Source organism: Condylura cristata, unplaced genomic scaffold, assembly GCF_000260355.1.
Source record: "Condylura cristata isolate star-nosed mole 26May11 unplaced genomic scaffold, ConCri1.0 scaffold00029, whole genome shotgun sequence".
Lineage (NCBI taxonomy): Eukaryota > Metazoa > Chordata > Mammalia > Eulipotyphla > Talpidae > Condylura > Condylura cristata.
The window spans coordinates 4,238,035-4,256,120 of NW_004567130.1; the positions used below are offsets into that span (position 1 = coordinate 4,238,035).

The following is an 18,086-nucleotide window of genomic DNA, read 5'->3' on the forward strand; positions in this document are numbered from 1 at the left end:
CTGGAGGCCGTGGGCAGCTTCGAGTTCTCGCGCAAGGACCTGATCGGGCACGGTGCCTTCGCCGTGGTCTTCAAGGGGCGCCACCGGGAGGTGAGCGGGGGGCCGCCGCGGGACCCCCGCACGGGACCCCAGTCGGGGACCGACGCCCCGATTCCGCACCCCCGCCGGGATCACTGTGGGAGCCCCGCCCCGCCCCCGCCCGGGACTCCAGCCGGGACCCCAGCCCGGACCCCAGCCCTTGCCGCTCTACAAAGATTTCCACCGGCCACTCTCATCACTGGACTTAATGCTAAGGAATCCCACCTCATGGACCCTCAGCCCAGGAACCCACTTGGGAACTCTTCATCTGGGGACACTTGCCAGGGACCCTCCCCCATTCCATCCCATTAAACCTTTCTGGGGAACCCTTACCCTGCCCCCCACACTCTCACCTAGAGATCCTTGCCCAGGAACACCTCCCCTTCTTCCAGGGTCATCCTCACTGGGTCTCCCTGGTCGCCCCAAAACCCCACACCCCTGCTGAGGGGGATCCCCACCTCCAGGCAGCAGATGCTTACCTAGCCTGGGGGCCCTGAGGGACATGCACACTTGGGTTTCAGAAGCATGACCTGGAGGTCGCCGTCAAGTGCATTAACAAGAAGAACCTCGCCAAGTCCCAGACGCTCTTGGGGAAGGAAATCAAGATCCTCAAGGTGAGCTGGCAGCTGGGGAGTGGGGAAAGGAAGGGGAGAGGACAAGGGAGACCGGCTGGCTCACGGGACTCCATTTCTGTCTTAGGAACTGAAACATGAAAACATCGTGGCTCTGTATGACTTCCAGGTGAGCCTACAGTTTGGGGGTGGGGGAAGCAGGGGTGTGGGGTGATGGACAGATGGCCTTGGAGAGTGGCCTCCAGGCCAGCCAGCCAGCCTCCAGTGTCGAGGAAAGAGCTGGGTTGTCAGTGTACGCACAGGTGTGTCTGGCTTGAGGGGGCCCAGTTCCAGGGCCTGGACTTTCTTTGGCTGTGTGGGAGAGCTCCCACCTTCTGTGTGTGCCTGAGGAGGGTGACCAGCCACAAGCATCCCTGGTGGGTTCTGTAGGGTCTGGCCATAGTATGGTCCTGCGGGTAGTGTCTGACTTAGTGGCCCTGACCTCAGCCCTGTCCCCAGTGCACGGGCAGCAACGCTGACCGGGGCCCACCTGTCCAGGCCGCCCGCTTGTTTGTTGACATGGCTCCAGTGGCCTGGCATTGGCCAGCGTCTCCCTGCGTCAGAGTGGGGGAGGGGAGGGGAGGGCCACAGGAGATTCCTTCTTGCTGGCGGTTGGGGGCTGGCTGCAGGCAGGCAGGCAGGCGGGCAGCAGAGCAGCAACTTGCTGTCCCACATCCAGCCGGCCTCTGAGGCCCTGGCCACTTCCCCTGCCAACCTCAGGCCGGGCCGCAAGGGTCTGTGGCCCTGCTTGCCCAGTCAGGGGCCTGGGAACCTGAGGCAGCTGATCCGCGCGGGCCAGAGTGCTGACTAATGGTTTTGAAACCTGTTTACAGAGTTCACGGGACCAGCCCCTGGCTGAGGGGAAGTTCCCGGTCTGGCTGACTGTGTTTTGGTGGCCTCCTCCCTCCCTCTGAAGAGCTGGGCTGTGGCCTTGGGGACTGAGGCATGATGGGGCTGACGTGATAGGGAGGTCCAGGGTGACAGCTAGTACCTGGAAGCCCTGGGGACAGAAGGGCAGTCTCCTCTTCTCCCCAGCTCTCCTCCCTAGCTCTCCTCCCGAGCTCTTCCTGTCTCTGTTCTCTGTCCTTTGCCTCATCTCTTTGGATCACATACCTGGTTGTGGGCAGGGCTACTTCCTGCTATGGCTTCCTTCAGGGGAGGAAGTGCTGGGAGCCAGGCCCGCCAGACAGCTGTTCCCGGGTCCTTGGGTTCTCCCCAGACTTCAGGACCTGGGACGCCTGGCATGGGATGTGGTTGTGCAGCAAATGAGACGGACTGGGTGAGGGGACTTGCAGGAGGTGCCTTTCAGGCTGGCCGGTAGAACCAGGACCTGGGCTGATGGCCTCTGGGCCAACCACCTGGTCTGGGGCCAGTGGCTTCGCTCAGTGGAGGGTGGGGTGGGGTGGGGGGGCTTGTAGGAGGCCTCTGCTGTGGCTGCTTCTTGCTGTATTGTGCTCTGAACAAGGAACCCCAGGCCCCTGGGGGTCACCGCTCCACACACAGTGGATGATCCTGGCCTCTGAAGCCAGACCCCTTGCCTGCCGTCAGTGTTGGTGCAGAGCCCCAGATAGGGCTGGCCAGCACTGCACAGAGCTCAGTGTGCCTCCAACCCCTGGCTGTGCTACCCTGCACGTCTTGTCTTGGGCACTGCCTTGTCTTCCTGCTGAGGCTGATGGTGGTGTGAACCTGCCTCTCCCCACCCATTTCTGTGGGGATATCACTGGCACCTTTGCGTCATTGTGCAGCTGCTACAGGGCCATTGTGTGTGTGCCTGGACACTACATGCTGCAATGCATTGTTTCGTGGGGCCCGTGTCTCAGAGTGCTGATGCGCCTGGGATCCTTCTGCTGGGGGGCCTGCTCTGCGCCTGCTCTTGGGCTGCATGGAGTAGGAGTGTCTGTCAGGTTGGTGTGAGGTTGTGAGGCCTCGTGCAGTGCTCTGTTCTGACACCCTAGGCTGGAGGCAGCTGGGCTCCTGGCCCCTGTGGGGTGAGAAGAGTGGGCTCTGGCACAGCCCTAAGAGGAGGGGACAGCTGCGCAGCCAGGCTAACAGTCCCCCTCCCCTGCAGAGGCCAGCATGCTGTCTGGCCGGTTCCTCCAACTGGATGTGACTCAGTGTGCCAGCCCTGCCCATAGCAGTGTCCTGAGTGACAGCTGCTAGGGCCACCTCTGCTGTCAGGACTGGGCTCCCTTGGTCTCCTGTGATGGCTAACAGGCTTGAACCCACTCCCTCTCCCCCGAGGCCCTAGGGTAGTCCTGTTGTTTTGGGTGGGTACCCTTCTTTAACAAAGGGGTGCTTACTATGGGTCTCATACCAGCAATGGACATGGCCAGTTCATGGAAAGAATTTGGTGTCCCTAGAAGCCCAGGCACAGGATTCAGTCCTGCCGTATGGTGGACTTCTCACTTGGTCACCCAAGCTAGGACCTAGACACCTGGTCTCACCTGGCTTCAGACATCACAGCAGTGGATCTCCCCATGTGCCCTGTGCTCCTATGCAGGCCCCTGGCCTGCATGTGGGCACCTGTGTGTCAGCATAACACTGTGTGTCTCAGGGTGCCTGGGACCTGGGTGTCCCCAAGAGGTGGGTGTTGCAGCTGCTCATACTTCCCACCTGAGGGTGTCCCCTACTCTTCCTGAGTCAGGACAGCTCCCAACTAGGGTAGGCTGGCATTCCCCTGCAGGAATGTCAGGGGGCCTAGCCCATCATGGTAGCTCTGGCCCAGCCTGGCTGTGGCTTTGCCACCTTCTGGGCCAAGACATAGCTCACCAGCAGGGACCTGGGTCTTTGCCTGCCTGGCCAGCAGGCAGGAGGGGGCTGGATGGCAGTGGGGCTGCTGACCCACCTTAAGCAAGTACCTCAGCTATAGGTGGGCAGCTCCTATGTGCTCTGCTGCTTGTGCTGGGCTGCCCTGGCCCAGGGCCTCCCACACCCTGCACTTCTCTGCTGCCTGTGTACCTCAGTGCACAGGTTGGAGTTTGTTACCCCTTTCCTTCTTGGGGTCCTGTGGAGCAGAGGCCGGGGCTCTGGTCCCCAGCCCTGCTTGGCCCCTCTGCACCCTTTGTGCCCCACTACCCACTGCAGAGTCTGGTTGGCTTCATGCTGGAGTGTAGTGGGGCTGATGTGGAGGCCCCCGGTCTGGCTCTGCCTTTTTGGGTTGGCACCTGTGTGGATGGCATAGGGAGGACTCTCACTGGAGTGTACCTAGCTAAGCTCCCATCCAACCCCTCCCTGAGGACACTTGCAGATCTCCAGTGTCTGGGCTGACTCTAGACCAACCAGAGTAGTGGTTTGGTGCCTGCATCCCTGGAAATAGGGCCCATTTGCTCAGATCTGGGTGGGCGACAGCCCTGCGTAGGGGCAGAGGTGCAGAACCACCTTCTCCAGGGAGGGCATCTGGGCCTCCACCTACCCTGGCACTCCACCCCCCAACTCGGGCAGATGGTGGGGCTGCTGCGACCTGGCCTGTCGTTGGTTTTGACATAGGAGCTTCCATGCCATTTGCTCCTCTGAAATAACTGCTGCTGGAGCACATAGGCCTCCTTCCTGAGAGGCAGCCCTTTCTCTCCAAGATGGGGGCCAGCCACCCAGCCTAGCTCCTGTGCACTCCACAGGTTGGGAGGCCCAGGCAGGCTCTGGGGTGGCCTGGGGAAGTGACCTGCAGGGTTGTTGAGGATTGGGGGTATTCCAGGCAGTGAGGCACAGGGATGGGGTGGGGCGGGGGTTGTGCACATGGGCAGGGTGGCAGGCAGAGGCTCGTGGACTGGAGGCTGGGGGCAGGTGAGCAGGGCCCTGGCATGGGTCTTCTGTGATCTTGTCATGGAAGAGTCTTGTCATTTCTGTAGGTGCCTCCCCTGGGGGAGGTTGTGGAGTCTGAGGGCATACGTGGGGAGAGGTGGGCAGATGTTCCTGTTGGTCCTGATAGAGTATTTCAGTGTTTTGCTTCTGTGTCCTTGTCACCTTGACCCTGCCTCTCCCAGCCCAGTGGGTGAGCTGGAGCTCTCCTCGTGCAGCAGCCAGCAGTTAAGGAGAGAGCTGGGCTTCAGCCTGGCCTGGCTGGGTGGTGGAAAGGAGCTTGGCATGTAGAACAGGTGTGCCAAGCTGACTGGCGAGGACTGAGGTGTGAGCACTGGCCTGGGTACCACGAGGCCCGGCTGCTGTGATGTCCTCAGCTCTTATCTGAGGCAAGGTCTGTCAGAGCTCCTCATGATGTCCTCTCTGTCTCCCTGCTGCTGGCCCAGCCCATCCTGTCAGTGGCATGGCTGGGAGTCTGCCATGGAGTCCTGTGGCCCCCTATCTCTCCCTGCAGCTGAGAGCTGGCGGAGCTGACACCACTCACGCCTACCTCTGTCCCGCCCTAGCCAGCCCCACCTTGTGCTTAGAAGGGCTGGGTGGCTCTTGGGGGCAGGACTGACAGTCCGGTGCAGGGGTCAGCCTGTGTTGTGGGTACATGTCTGAAGGTCATCACAATCGGATCACCCCTCTGGTGGCTGACGCCCAGCTCCCTCAGCCTACCTTCCAAAGGAACTCTGGAGTCCACTGCTCTGTGGCCATCCCAGGGCTCCTTGCTCTTGGCTGTAGGATGTGCCCTCTCCAGGAAGCTCCAGGATAGAGCTGGGGTGTTTTAGGTAGGAGAGTGGAGAGGGTGAGGCCCATTATGGCCACTGTGCTGAGCAGAGGAGCCCTGCCTGGCTGGGGCACACGGCGCTGAGGCCCGGGGTGGGGGTGGGGAGTTCCTTTCAGTGGCTCTGACTCTGGAGCTGGGGTCAGACTCTCAGACCCTGGCAAACCCTTCTTGAAGGTGGGCTGGCTCAGCCAGAACCCTCCTTGTAGAACATAGTGAGCCCAAGGAGGCTTTGGGGCAAGGCCAGCCCTACTGACCTTTGTCCCTGTGCAGACATGGAGACCACCCTGGAGGTGGGTCTTCTCCTGGACTTTTGCCGTCCTCCCCTTACCCCCCTCCACACACTCACCACTTGGCCTGTCTGAGGCCAGCTGATGTCCTGTCTACGTGTGTCTTGAGGACATCTGTGGGTGCTTCATACTAGAGATTCTGAGGCTCAAACATTGGCTTCCCAGAGGCTGTGGGAAGGTGGCACTCCCCCCTCCTTCACTGTCCTTTGTGTCCTGCAGGAGATGGCCAACTCTGTCTACCTGGTCATGGAGGTGAGTCCCATAGGCCTCACTTGGATGGGGGCTGATCCAGGGGTCCCTGGTGGCCACAGGAGGTGCCTGAGGGTGGCGCGGCTGGTAGACTGCCATCGACTTTCAAGCACAGATTAAGGGGGTACCCACCCAGGGGAGGAGATGGGATGTCTGAGGGTCCTGGGAACGGGGCTGCTGACATATTGCTGGTCTTGGCAGTACTGCAATGGTGGAGACCTGGCTGACTACCTGCATGGTGAGTGGTGCCGGGAACTCTTTGGCTGGGAGGTGGGCAGAATTCGGGCTGTCCTCTCTCTACCCCACAGCTGTGGTGTGTGCATCCTGAGGGGTGGAGTAGGGGGGGGAAGTTGACTGGAGGGCCTCGGGACAGATGTCTGCACCAGGCTAGAATCTGAAGGCTGAGGGGTGAGGCTGGGTGCCGGGGGCAGTTTCAGCAGAGTGCTGGCGGCAGGCCCTGGGTGATTCAGCTACAGGTACCCCAGTCAGGGGAGCTGTGGGGTGAGCAAGGATAGCCTTGAAGGGCAGCCAGCCATGGCACAAAGCACTTTTAAGTCATCCCTGCCACTCAGGGTCCTGTGGCAGCTGTCCAGATGCCCCCTGAGGTGCTCATGGGGAGGGCCTGGGAGGTCGCCTAGTGTACTTCTATCCATCTTGGCCTGCAGGGCTAAGAAGGGGCTCTCTGGGCAGCTGAGTTGTGCTTGCCTGTGGGGCAAGAGAGGTGCTGGCAGCTCTAGTGGGCCCAGGACAGAAAGGGGGTGTCCTAGGTCACGAGTGAGGGGTTGCACCAAGAGGTTTGGGCAGGAGCTGGGAGGCAGGTCTGGCAGAGCTGTGGCCCTGAGTGCTGTCTCCCTGCAGCCATGCGGACACTGAGCGAGGACACCATCAGGCTATTCTTGCAGCAGATTGCAGGCGCCATGCGGGTGCTGCACAGCAAGGGCATCATCCACCGTGACCTGAAGCCCCAGAACATCCTGCTAAGCAACCCTGGTGGGCGCCGAGCCAATCCCAACAACATCCGCGTTAAGATCGGTGAGCCGGGTGTGGGCTGGGCTCCCCAGCGCAGGCAGCCTTGGCCTTCTGCTCACTCGCTCTCTCCCACAGCTGACTTTGGCTTCGCCCGCTACCTGCACAGCAACATGATGGCTGCCACGCTCTGTGGCTCCCCCATGTACATGGTAGGTGGGCTGTGGGGTCCTGCCCAGCAGTTCCCACCGTGCTGGGGCCACCCAGCCTGCTCGTGCAGCATGGCTGTCTCTTCACCCACAGGCCCCCGAGGTCATCATGTCACAGCACTACGACGGCAAGGCAGACCTGTGGAGCCTCGGCACCATCGTGTACCAATGCCTGACGGGCAAGGCACCTTTCCAGGTAGTGGCCTTGCCACCTCAGGCTCAGGGTGTGTGGCGTGGAAGTCTCTGGTCTCCTCCCCCCACCCCAGCCTCCTCCAGTGCTGTGACCCCCCTGCCAAGACACTGGGGCACAGCTCTGGGCCATTCCTCATGTCTGAAGGCGGTAGCTGCGGTATGTGGGAGCCCAGAGTTATGGCCACACTGCACAACCTACAGGGCTGCCCCACTTGGACAGCTCTCCGCACCCATTGCCTGGCAGGTGGCCCCAGGTCCCTCCTGGTAGCCCTGCTTGCTGCACGAGGGAGGGCAGCTATCCCAGCAGGGCTGCCTGGCAGGTCTTGAGCTCTCGCTCCTGGCTGTGCCAGTGTCTGGGGCAGACCCATGTGGGCTCTGGAGAGGGGCTCCCACAAGAGGTGTCTTGGGAGCGTGAGGGCACACTGTTTGGGCTGAGAGATGGCAGGGGACAGGGCACCACATGGATAGACACTTAGTGCCCGGAGGGCGGTCACCCTGTCTTCCCCCAGGCCAGCAGCCCCCAGGATCTCCGCCTTTTCTATGAGAAGAACAAGACATTGGTCCCCACGTGAGTGCCTCTGACCCCACCTTGGCATCTGTCTGGTCACCCTGACCCAGCCAGGTTGCCCTGACTAATTTGAGGTGGTCTTCTGTCCCCAGCATCCCGAGGGAGACCTCTGCCCCACTGAGACAGCTGCTCTTGGCCCTGCTGCAGCGAAACCCCCGAGATCGCATGGGCTTTGGTGAGTGCAGAGTCTGTTCCCTGCGTTACAGGTCAGGACCAAGCTCCCCTTGCTCTCCACTCAAGCGGCTCTTCCCCACACCCCTCTGTATTCCCCCCTGGCTCTGCCTCTGGCCCTGCCCCCAGCACCAACTCCTGAGGGCCCTCTGGGGGTGTAGCATGTGGATTCCCCGGGTGCTTTGTCTCAGTGGCATAGGCTGTGAAAACCCCAGTCTCATAACAGAACTGCTGGGAAACTGCTGTCTGTGGGCAGGCAGCACCGTGCGGTGTGCTGCGGCCAGGCCATGCCCTGGCGTACGGCCTGTAGACTCAGGTTCCCGGGGAGGTTGGGGTGGCCTTTACCTCAAAAATCTGGGTGCTAGGGCCCCTTCCTCAGGCCTCACCCTGCTTCCTATGCAGATGAGTTTTTCCAGCACCCTTTCCTTGATGCCAGCGCTGCCGTGAAGAAGTGTGAGTTCCCAGGCACTGGACGCGGGGGTTGCAGCCTTGGGGGCTGGGAGCTGGCTTCCCTTTCTGGGTTCCCTTCGCCAGCAGGGTGGCATCTCCTTGCGGAGAAGCGTTCCGCCCTGACCGCCCATTGTCCCCGGCAGCACCCCCGGTGCCTGTGCCCTCCTACCCTAGCTCCGGTTCCGGCAGCAGCTCCAGCAGCAGCTCCACCTCCCACCTGGCCTCTCCCCCGGTGAGTCACCTGCCTGGCCCTGGACTTGGCTGTCAGTTCTCTTGGGACACAGGTTCTGTGGGCGCAGGTGCAACCTTTATGCACCCCACTGTGCCTGTCCCCACCCCTCCACCTGTTCCTGTGTCCCAGGGACCTGCCCACAGGCCTGGCTGTGGGGGGAGTGAGACCTGCCTGCGCTGAAGGTGACACCCCAAGTACCTCCGCTTGGGCCTTCTCATCATGAGGGGCCCCCAGTGGGGTCTTCCTGGGATCTCTGGGTTGTTGACCCTGTCCCACAACTGACCCTGCATGTACAGGCTTGGTCTGGGGGACACTGCTCGTGCTGAACCAGGCCTTAGCGGCTCTCCACCCCTAGTCCCTAGGGGAGATGCAGCAGCAGCTGCAGAAGACGCTGACCTCCCCGGCTGAGGCTGCCGGCCTCCTGCAGGGCTCCCGGGACTCTGGCGGTAGCAGCAAGGATTCCTGTGACACTGATGACTTCGTCATGGTCCCAGCCCCGTTTGCAGGTGTGGCAGTGTGGTATATATGTATGTTGGGGTGGGGGGTGCCCTCTGCAGCAGCTCTGCTGGAGTCCAGGCTGGGTCCTGCCTGCTGTCTGAGGCCTGCTACCTGGGAGCGAGGGGACTACTGCCAACTCAGTAGGTACCTCCCCTGCCCCGCCGCCTCTGGCCCCCCTCTCCTACCCCCCCCCCCCCAGCTCTTATGCTTCTGTGGGCCCTTGGCTCTGCTGTTAGGGGAGTTAACCTTTGATGATCCCCTCAGCTGGGCTTCTGACCCTGCACAGGACATTTGGGACCCAGATGTCCAGGGGTGGGCCCAGAATGGGGCTCTGGTTCCCTGACTTAGAGTTGGCTGAAGGCGGGAGCACAGGGAATAACTCTAGTCTCCCTTCAAGCCCTTTTGAGGTATAGGCAGGTCAAGGGCTGCCCAGGACAAAATCCATGGGGACATGGCTCAGGGCCTGCTCCTCGGCCCACCCAGGAAGATTTGGTCTGGGAGCTGCTCCCTTCCCTTAGAGTGTCCAGTGTGGACTGTCAGGGAGCCCCCAGGTAAGGTGACCCTGGGAAGCGTGGACAGTCGTGTCTTTCATGCACAGGTGACCTGGTGGCCGAGGTGACAGGGGTCAAACCCCCTCCTGACAGCCTGATGTGCAGCGGGTAGGTGGCTCCAAGTGGGAAGGGGAGCTTGTAACCTCCCGGGGGCTGCTATCTGGGACGGTTGGTTTGCTGTGCCCTCAGCCTGCTGCAGCGCCCCTTTTTCACCCACAGGGGACCCTTTGCCTGCCTCAGTGCCCCTTTCACCTTGACCCACCAATGGGCACGGGCAGGGCCTGGTGTCAGGACTGGCTAAAGTCTCAGCTTACTTGTGCCTCTGCCCCCCAGGAGCTCACTGGCGGCCTCTGCTGGCCCGGAGAGCCGCGGCCGAACTCCATCTCCCTCCCCGCCCTGCAGCAGCTCCCCCAGCCCCTCAGGGTAAGCTGCCAACTAGCCCATCAGGGTCTGGCAGTTCCTGTCCAGAAGCCTTGCCCTCACTCAGGCTGGGAGGCATGAGAGGGATGGAGACAGTGGGGGGTGGGGGCAGCACAACGGCGTCACTCTGGGACCTGGTGCGCTGTCTGGCTTCTCTTCTGTGTGTCCCATGACTGCTGCCACCCCAGAGCCACCTGTGCCTGCAGGAAAGCGGGGCATATACTTTCCCTGCAAGCTGGCAGCTGCAGGGGCCCCCACGGGCTGTGGCCTGGCTCGCCCTCACTGCTGCCTGCAGTGACCCGACCTCTCCCCAGCCGGGCCGGCCCGTTCTCCAGCAGCAGGTGTGGCGCGTCTGTGCCCATCCCGGTCCCCACGCAGGTGCACAACTACCAGCGCATTGAGCAGAACCTGCAGTCCCCACCCCAACTCCAGGCCCCCCGGTGAGTGTGCTGCGGTTGGCCCTAATCCATAAGACAGTGCTGTCTTGGCCCAGCTTTGCAGACGCCAGCAATGGCAAAGCCTCACAAACAGCTATGTGGGCAGGGGTCCCCCAGCATGACCACAGTCTGATGTTGCACCAGGGACTTTGAGACTTCCCATTCCAAGTTGTCTTCCCAGCAGGGTGGGATGGCGCGAGCCCTGTGGCATTGTGCAGGGCATGGCCAGGCCTCACCACCTCAGCTCTGTGTCCCCAGGTCCTCCGCCATCCGCAGGTCAGGCAGCACCAGCCCCCTTGGCTTTGCACGGCCCAGTCCATCACCCCCGTCCCACACCGAACACGGAGCTGCCCTGGCTAGGAAGCTCTCCCTGGGCGGGGGCAGGCCCCATACGCCTTCCCCACAAGGTGAGCCACAGCAGGAATGCAGCTCAGAATGGGTGGCAACTCCAGGGCTGGGGTGGGATGCTGCTTGCCTCAAGCTGATCCTGGGCCCTTTCCTTCCTCAAGTTGGAACTATCCCTGAGCGGCCAGTTTGGAGCCGGACACCTTCTCCCCAGGGAGCTGAGGTGCGGACCGGCAAGTCTCCGCGCTCAGGTGGGTGCCCCTCTGGGCTGGGGCCAGAATTGGGTGGCTGCTTTCTCACCTGACTAGGGGTGGGGGGGTCCTCTGACCATGGCGGGGTGGCTTTGGGAGGTCCTAAGCAGTGCTGTGACCTTGGGCAGGGTTGTAGCTCCTCCGCCTATCCCCAGCACAGGGTCCTGGAGGATGAATGCGATATGGATAGATGGGTGGGCTGGATTGGCCTGTAGTACAGGCTGAAAGTCACCCTGACCGGCCCTGCCCACCTAGGCTCCTCCATGCCCGAGTACCACCCCCATTCCACTGGTCTGGGCTGCCGTCTGCACAGTGCCCCCAACCTGTCTGATCTGCACGTCATCCGTCCCAAGCTGCCCAAGCCACCCACAGATCCCCTGGGAACAGCATTCGGCCACCCGCAGGCCAGTCCACCCCAGCTGGCCCCTGGACTGCAGTCCTGCCGGCCACTGCGAGGCTCACCCAAGCTGCCTGACTTCCTGCAACGGAACCCCCTGCCCCCCATCTTGGGCTCCCCCACCAAGGTATGGGACCTAGTATGGCTTCCTGAGCTAGGTGTGGGGGTTAAGGGGGACATTCCTGGAGAAGGCCGAGCTGGCTGCCTCCTGTGGCATCTGAGTGCTGAGGGCTGGCGCCAGCCTATGCCAGGAGGACCAGGTCAGTGTCCTGTACTGGCTTTTCTCAGCACCAACTTGCTCCTTCTAGGCTCTCCCTGCCTTCGACTTCCCCAAGACCCCCAGCTCCCAGAACCTGCTGACCCTCCTGGCCCGGCAGGGTGTGGTCATGACACCACCTCGGAACCGGACGTTGCCAGACCTGTCGGAGGCGGGGCCCCTCCAGGGGCAGCAGCTGGGCCCGGGCCTGCGGCCTGCGGAGGATACCAGGGGCCCCTTTGGCAGGTGGGTGGGTGTGGTGTGGCTTATGGGGCCTCAAGTTCTGGGCTGGGTCCATTGGCCCCAGAGAGCTCAATGATCTCTTGCCCTGTAGGTCACTCAGCACTGGCCGCCTCACAGACCTCCTCCTTAAGGCTGCATTTGGGACGCAGGCCCCTGGCTCCGGCAGCACAGACAGCCTGCAGGAGAAGCCCATGGAGATCGGTATGCTGGGCAGGCGGTGTGCCCAAGGGTGGGTGCCTGTGGGCTCAGGCCCAGGGAGTGTGCCTGAGCCCCTTTTGCCCCCTCTTCCAGCACCCTCTACCGGCTTTGGAGGGAGCTTGCACCCAGGAGCCCGAGCTGGGGGTGCCAGCAGCCCTGCCCCTGTTGTGTTCACTGTGGGCTCACCCCCGAGTGGAACCACGCCACCCCAGGGACCCCGTGCCAGGATGTTCTCAGGTGAGGCCTCGGGGCTCATCGTCTTCTCCGGACACCCTGGGTTGCAGCAGTGCCTGGGTCAGCAGCCTCTGGGGCCTCTGTAGCGGGTAGAAGTGCCTGGGTAGACAGCCCTTTCTGCTCTGGCCTCTAGACTGGGGTCCTACTGCCAGTGGTGAATGCCAGGAGGGTCCTGTTAGGTGTTGGGCTGGACTATGTGGTCCTACACAGATTAGGGGGAGCAGGACGTAAGTTGAGGCAGAGCTATCAGGGGAAGAAGAATGTCAGGAAGTGGCAGGTGAGTCCAGACAGTGCTTCCCGCCCCCGAAGTGGGCTCTTCCAGCTCCCTCAGCTCAGCCGGCTCCTCCTCCACCCGACACCTGGCATCCATGGCCTGCGGTGAGACGGCCCCTGAGGTCCCTGCGCCTGGACACTGCCGCGGCTTTGCTGACCCCATGGCTGCCAACCTGGAAGGGGCTGTGACCTTTGAGGCCCCTGACCTCCCTGAGGAGACCCTCATGGAGGTGAGGGCTGGGGGGCTGGGGGCGGCAAGGCGGGTCTGGCAGATGGCCGAGCCCCACTGACTGCCCTACCCTCCAGCAAGAGCACACGGACGCCCTGCACAGCCTGCGCTTCACGCTCGTCTTCGTCCAACACGTCCTGGAGATTGCCGCCCTCAAGGGCAGTGCCAGTGAGGCAGCTGGAGGGCCTGATTTCCCATTGCAGGAGAGTGTGGTGGCCGACCAGATCAGCCTGCTGAGCCGCGAGTGGGGGTGGGTGCCCAGGACCAGGCAGCAGGCGTGGGCCTGAGTGGGGGTGCTGGGATGGGATTGTGGGCCTGAGTGGGGGTGGCAAGGCCTCTGTGTTCACTCACGGGTCCCCTGCCCTGCAGCTTTGCAGAGCAGCTGGTGCTGTACCTGAAGGTGGCTGAGCTGCTCTCTGCCGGGCTGCAGACAGCCATCGAGCAGATCCGGGCTGGTCGGCTCTGCCTGTCATCTACCGTGAAGCAGGGTGAGGCAGGGAGCTCTGGGAGGTGGCTGGAAGGACAGGGAGCTATCTATGCTCTTGGAGTGGGGCGGGGTGGGGAGCCCGGGGATTCTGGGTATGCTGGGCTCACTAGTTCCGAAGTGCTGACCAGCTGTGCCTGCAGTGGTGAGGAAGCTGAATGAACTGTACAAGGCCAGCGTGCTCTCCTGCCAAGGCCTGAGCCTGCGGCTGCAGCGCTTCCTCCTGGACAAGCAGCGGCTTCTCGACCGCATCCAGAGTGTCACTGCTGAGAAACTCATCTTCAGCCACGCGGTGCAGACGGTAGGCAGCCTAGGGCCAAACCAGTGCTGTTTGCCACCTGACGTGGCCATCCCTCCTAGGGCAAGGACCCACCCACAGCTCACTGCCTCCTGCCCCATGATAGCAAGGCTTGGATGCTTGCCTGGCCCTGGGCAACAGCCTGGGGGTTGTGTCTAGCCACTTTGCCCCGGACTTGGAATCCCCAGCTATAGAGTCAAAAGCCTGGCACTGACCCTCTCAGCAGAAGATTGATCCAGCACTATTCCTGGCTTAGGACCCTCCTGCCACAACCCCGCCCTGCCCACTCCCAAACCCTGCCCTCTCCTGCCACAACCCCGCCCTGCCCACTCCCAAACCCTGCCCTCTCCCCCCTCAACCCCCATAGGCTAAGATACTACTTGCATGTGTTGGTAGGGCTGTAAGGGTGTGGCACTCATGGTGACCAGGGCCACGCTGTCAGGGCACTACCCACCCTCACCCAGAGCCCCCTTGTCTGCACAGGTACAGTCGGCCGCACTGGATGAAATGTTCCACCGCCGGGAGGACTGTGTCCAGCGCTACCACAAGGCGCTGCTGCTCATGGAGGGGCTACAGCAGATCCTCACGGACCAGGCGGATGTGGAGAACATCGCCAAGTGTGAGTGCCGCCCCGGGGTGGGGAGTGGGGGGGGGGTGGGAAGGGTGGTGCTGCCCACTCATGCCCCTCCCTTCCGCAGGCAAGCTGTGCATTGAGAGGAGACTCTCGGCCCTGCTTACCGGCATCTGTGCCTGACCCTGGAGGCCTGGGTGCCACACCTGAGGCCAGACTCTGCCAATCCCAAGGGTGACCTGGGACTTCTGGTTGACTTGGGGATGAGCCTGTGGCCTGGACACTGCTCGCTGGCATGAAGTGTGCCACCCACCTCAGCTCAGCAGCAGCCTGGGAGACACGAGGGATGCCGCCAGGTCATGGGGGTCCTCACAGACCCTCAACTCTGGCCAGTCCCAGCCTGGCTGATGGGTCAGCTCCCACCAGGACTCAAAACGTCCCCTTCCCCCCAGCAGCTGGGGCCTCAGGCACCCCCAGCCCTGCCAGAGCCTGTGCCAGAGCCCACTCAAGCCAAAGCCGTCAGCTCCGTTGTGGCTCTGCCCAGGAAGAGGCTCTGCTGAGACCACCCTCCGCTTTGTGATCACCCAGCACTTTATGGTGGGCTTGACTAGCCACCCTGGCCCAGCCACTGGCGCAGACACCTCAGTGTGGACATGTGTGCAGGGATGGGACGCCCTGCTCTGCCTGGGAGAAGCTTCCCACACACGCTGCTCCGCAAATGTGTCTTATTTTTTGTAACTTCTTTTTTTAAAGAAGAGAACAGCTGGTGTTTAGGGTGTTTAGTTGGGGAAAGGCGGGCAGGACATGGGGGTGCTAGGAACTGGTGTGTGGCAACTAACTCCCTGTTTGTGGCAGGCAGGCAAGGGGATGTTTAGCGTGAGCTCCCGGTTACATACACCACTGCTGATGTCCATCCCCTCCGGGCTGCCACCATGGGTCAGCAGGTGTCCTGGAGCAGCCTTCCCTGATCTGCGCAGCCCCACAGATGCTGCAGGACACAGGAAGCTGTTTGATCCCGACCACTTGGCCTCAGAGCCAGCTAGTATTTATCACTTTAGGTCAGGCCGGAAGCAGTGCTCTTGGGAGGCTGGTGCCACCAAGGGGCCTTCTGTGCCTCCTGGCCTCTAATTGTGTGCCAGGGGTGGCTGGGCCCCAGGTTGCCCATGCTACCACAGTCCACTTCAAAGAAACGCCATGTGGCTCCGTCTTTCCCATGCTGACTGTGACACGGCTTCAGGAAATAAACCCGGCGCTGAGCCGTGTTCCCGGTAGGGTTTGTCCAGTGTCTCTTGCTTCCTCCTGGGTGGGCATCCTTGGCTGGTTCGGTGCCCCTGCTGGGGCTCAGCAAAGGGGGAGGCAGATACCCAGGGTGAGACTGGGTGTTGTCTGGGGTGCCCTGGGCCTTTCCTTGCTGGGAAGGGCCTTTGGGTGCCCCTGGACACAAATACAAGTCAGTGGCAACTCTCCACTAACCCACGGAGGCTTTGGTGCCCTGCACTGCCCTGATGTAGGTGTCCCCACATGCCCCGGGGACATGTTCTCGGGGACATGCCACTGCCTGTTCTCAGCCCGTGGCCAGTTCTGTATTGGGGTTTTCTCTTTATTGGATAGGTTTGTACTTTTTAAAGTTTTTTTTTTTTTTTTTTTTTAAGATTTATTTATTTGTGCATACAGAACTGGGGTACAGGCCAGAGGCTCAGGGGTGGTGAGAGGCTTCACCAGAGACAAAGTGGGGAACAGAACAGGCAGATCGACGAAGTACACTGCTGAGGGGAGCAGCGGGTGGGTCAGGAGAGGTCTGCCACACCATGTGGTCACCTCCAGGGCAGGCAGGAATTGAACTCATGGGAAATGGCTTTAGCTTCTCAGTGCTGTGCTTTAACCCGCTGCGCCACCAGGGAGAACTGGTTTGTACTTTTTAAACTACATTATTTTGTTAAGTTAAATCACGAAAAGCCACAGAAGGCAGTGCTGGAGACCTGGGTTGCCTCCCACCTGTGCTTAGTCCCTCAGTAACATGCCAGGGGGCCCAGTCATCATGTTGCTGTCCCTGAGTCCTTGGAGAGCTGCCTTGGGTCCAGAAAACCTACATGGGGCAGGGCTTTGAGTCCTGCCCACCATGGAGTGCCGCTAGTCCTGGTCATCAGAAGTCCACAGCTGTGCCTGTTCTCTCCAGTGCGGGACCCTCATGGTGGGCCCCTCAGACTGCCTAGCTTCTTCCTCCAAGGGCTCCCTCTGTGTTCCCTCCAAGCCCCTCATGGGCAAGGACTTTCTGCTTGTGTTGAATGCAGTTAACAGCTGCTCCTGGAGTTGGTGGATGTCCTGGTCGTTCCTCCATTTCAGCCATCTTGAATGAAGTGGCTGTATGGATGGGGCAGGTAGCCCCCATGGGACTGGTCTGGAAGGGGCTGGCTCCTACCTTCCAAGCACCTCATGTTTCACCGTGCCCAGGCCCCAGGGCTTCTCCCTGGGGAATACAACTTCTGGCTCCTGGGGCCTGTCCCAAACCCTGGGCTTCAGTTTACTCTCCAGGGGGAAATGCTGAGAAGGGGGAGGGTGTGTGATGTGGCACCTCTGCGGGGAGCAGCCCCAGACATTAGCCTTCCCATCATCACCTGGTGGTCCTGACCTGTCAAATGCTGACTTTATGCCTTGCAGGGCCTTGTGGGTGGCCTGCTGGCTGGCTGGCTGGCACTAGGCTGTGGCCTGGGGTCTGTTTTGGTCATATGGGGATGAGCACAGACCGTTCGTTCTGTGGGATTCAGTGTCTCACTGGGGAGTGGCCTCAATTCATAAAGCTGCTGAGTACAGGGTAACCTTCTATCTCCCCTCTGCAGCAGCCACCCAATGCCTGCACTGTTGGCCCAAGGCTATAGAGAGGCAACTTCTCACATTCTCAGACTCCCATCTCACTGCTGGAGACCAAGTCCTACCCCTGAAGCCTGGAGCCCAAGGGGGAAGGCGGTGGGAACAGTAGATAAGGGACTCCCTTGCTTGCAGGCTCCTGAGACGCTACTCATTTTCCTGGCTTATTTCTCCACCATCTGCCACCCTCTCAGCAGGCAGGCACCTCTCCCATACATGCGGGCCCTTGAAAGTGACAGGGATGTTACTATGTGCTGGCTCCTTAGGTTTCAGGCCCCTGTTCTGAAAGCTTACCTTGGACAAAGCTGTGGTTTGAGCTTGCTCTGAATAACTTCTTTGGATGATACTGTTTTGAAGTTGGGCTTTATCAAACTCCTGCTTCTGGAGGGCCCATTCTATCCTGGCAGGGTGGCCATCATGTGATGGCCATTAAAAGGTTAGGAACCAATAGATAACGACTAGCAACCTGATTACTTGGCCTGGGCAGAGCTGCTCTATCTATGCTGATCCAAACTATTCTAGACAGGTAAGCAGAGCCCGCCTGCTGGTAGGTGACTCCACAGAAGCCCTTACAGAAATCATGTTTCAGCCAGGAGCTGAAGCTAATAGGCAAGTACAGACTTTGAAATAGATGTTAGGCCTGGAGTGTCAGGTGGACCCTGGCCAAGGTATGCCCGGCTGCCCGGCAGCCGATGGAGGAGCAAGACCTGGGCAGTGAGTGAATGTGCTGAGCTGCTGCTGGACTTTACACTGGGCTGAAGATGGAGCAGTTCTTGCAGAGGCAACAGCAGACCCAGGCTTCCAGCCCCGCTGGCCTCATCCATGATCCCAGCTGGTCCACAGCCCTGCCTCCACCGCATTCCCCGGGCTCACACACTGTAGACTTGTCAGTCATT

General features: G+C 61.1%; 1 protein-coding gene across 1 annotated transcript; it reads left to right on the top strand.

Annotated features, from left to right (window-relative positions):
* On the top strand, positions 1 to 15,596 carry ULK1 (unc-51 like autophagy activating kinase 1; the record flags this gene model as incomplete). The annotated part of the gene is made up of 28 exons (XM_012730822.1): positions 1 to 90; positions 600 to 692; positions 778 to 819; positions 5,823 to 5,855; positions 6,054 to 6,090; positions 6,711 to 6,884; positions 6,957 to 7,030; positions 7,122 to 7,223; positions 7,729 to 7,787; positions 7,880 to 7,962; positions 8,361 to 8,411; positions 8,552 to 8,640; positions 8,996 to 9,146; positions 9,737 to 9,797; positions 10,023 to 10,112; positions 10,424 to 10,549; positions 10,805 to 10,953; positions 11,056 to 11,142; positions 11,398 to 11,666; positions 11,848 to 12,041; positions 12,130 to 12,239; positions 12,330 to 12,473; positions 12,780 to 12,973; positions 13,050 to 13,222; positions 13,342 to 13,460; positions 13,600 to 13,757; positions 14,238 to 14,373; positions 14,453 to 15,596. Coding segments are annotated over 28 exons (3,144 nt in total), but the record flags the coding sequence as incomplete, so codon positions are not given.
* Between the last annotated feature and the right edge of the window lie 2,490 nt (positions 15,597 to 18,086).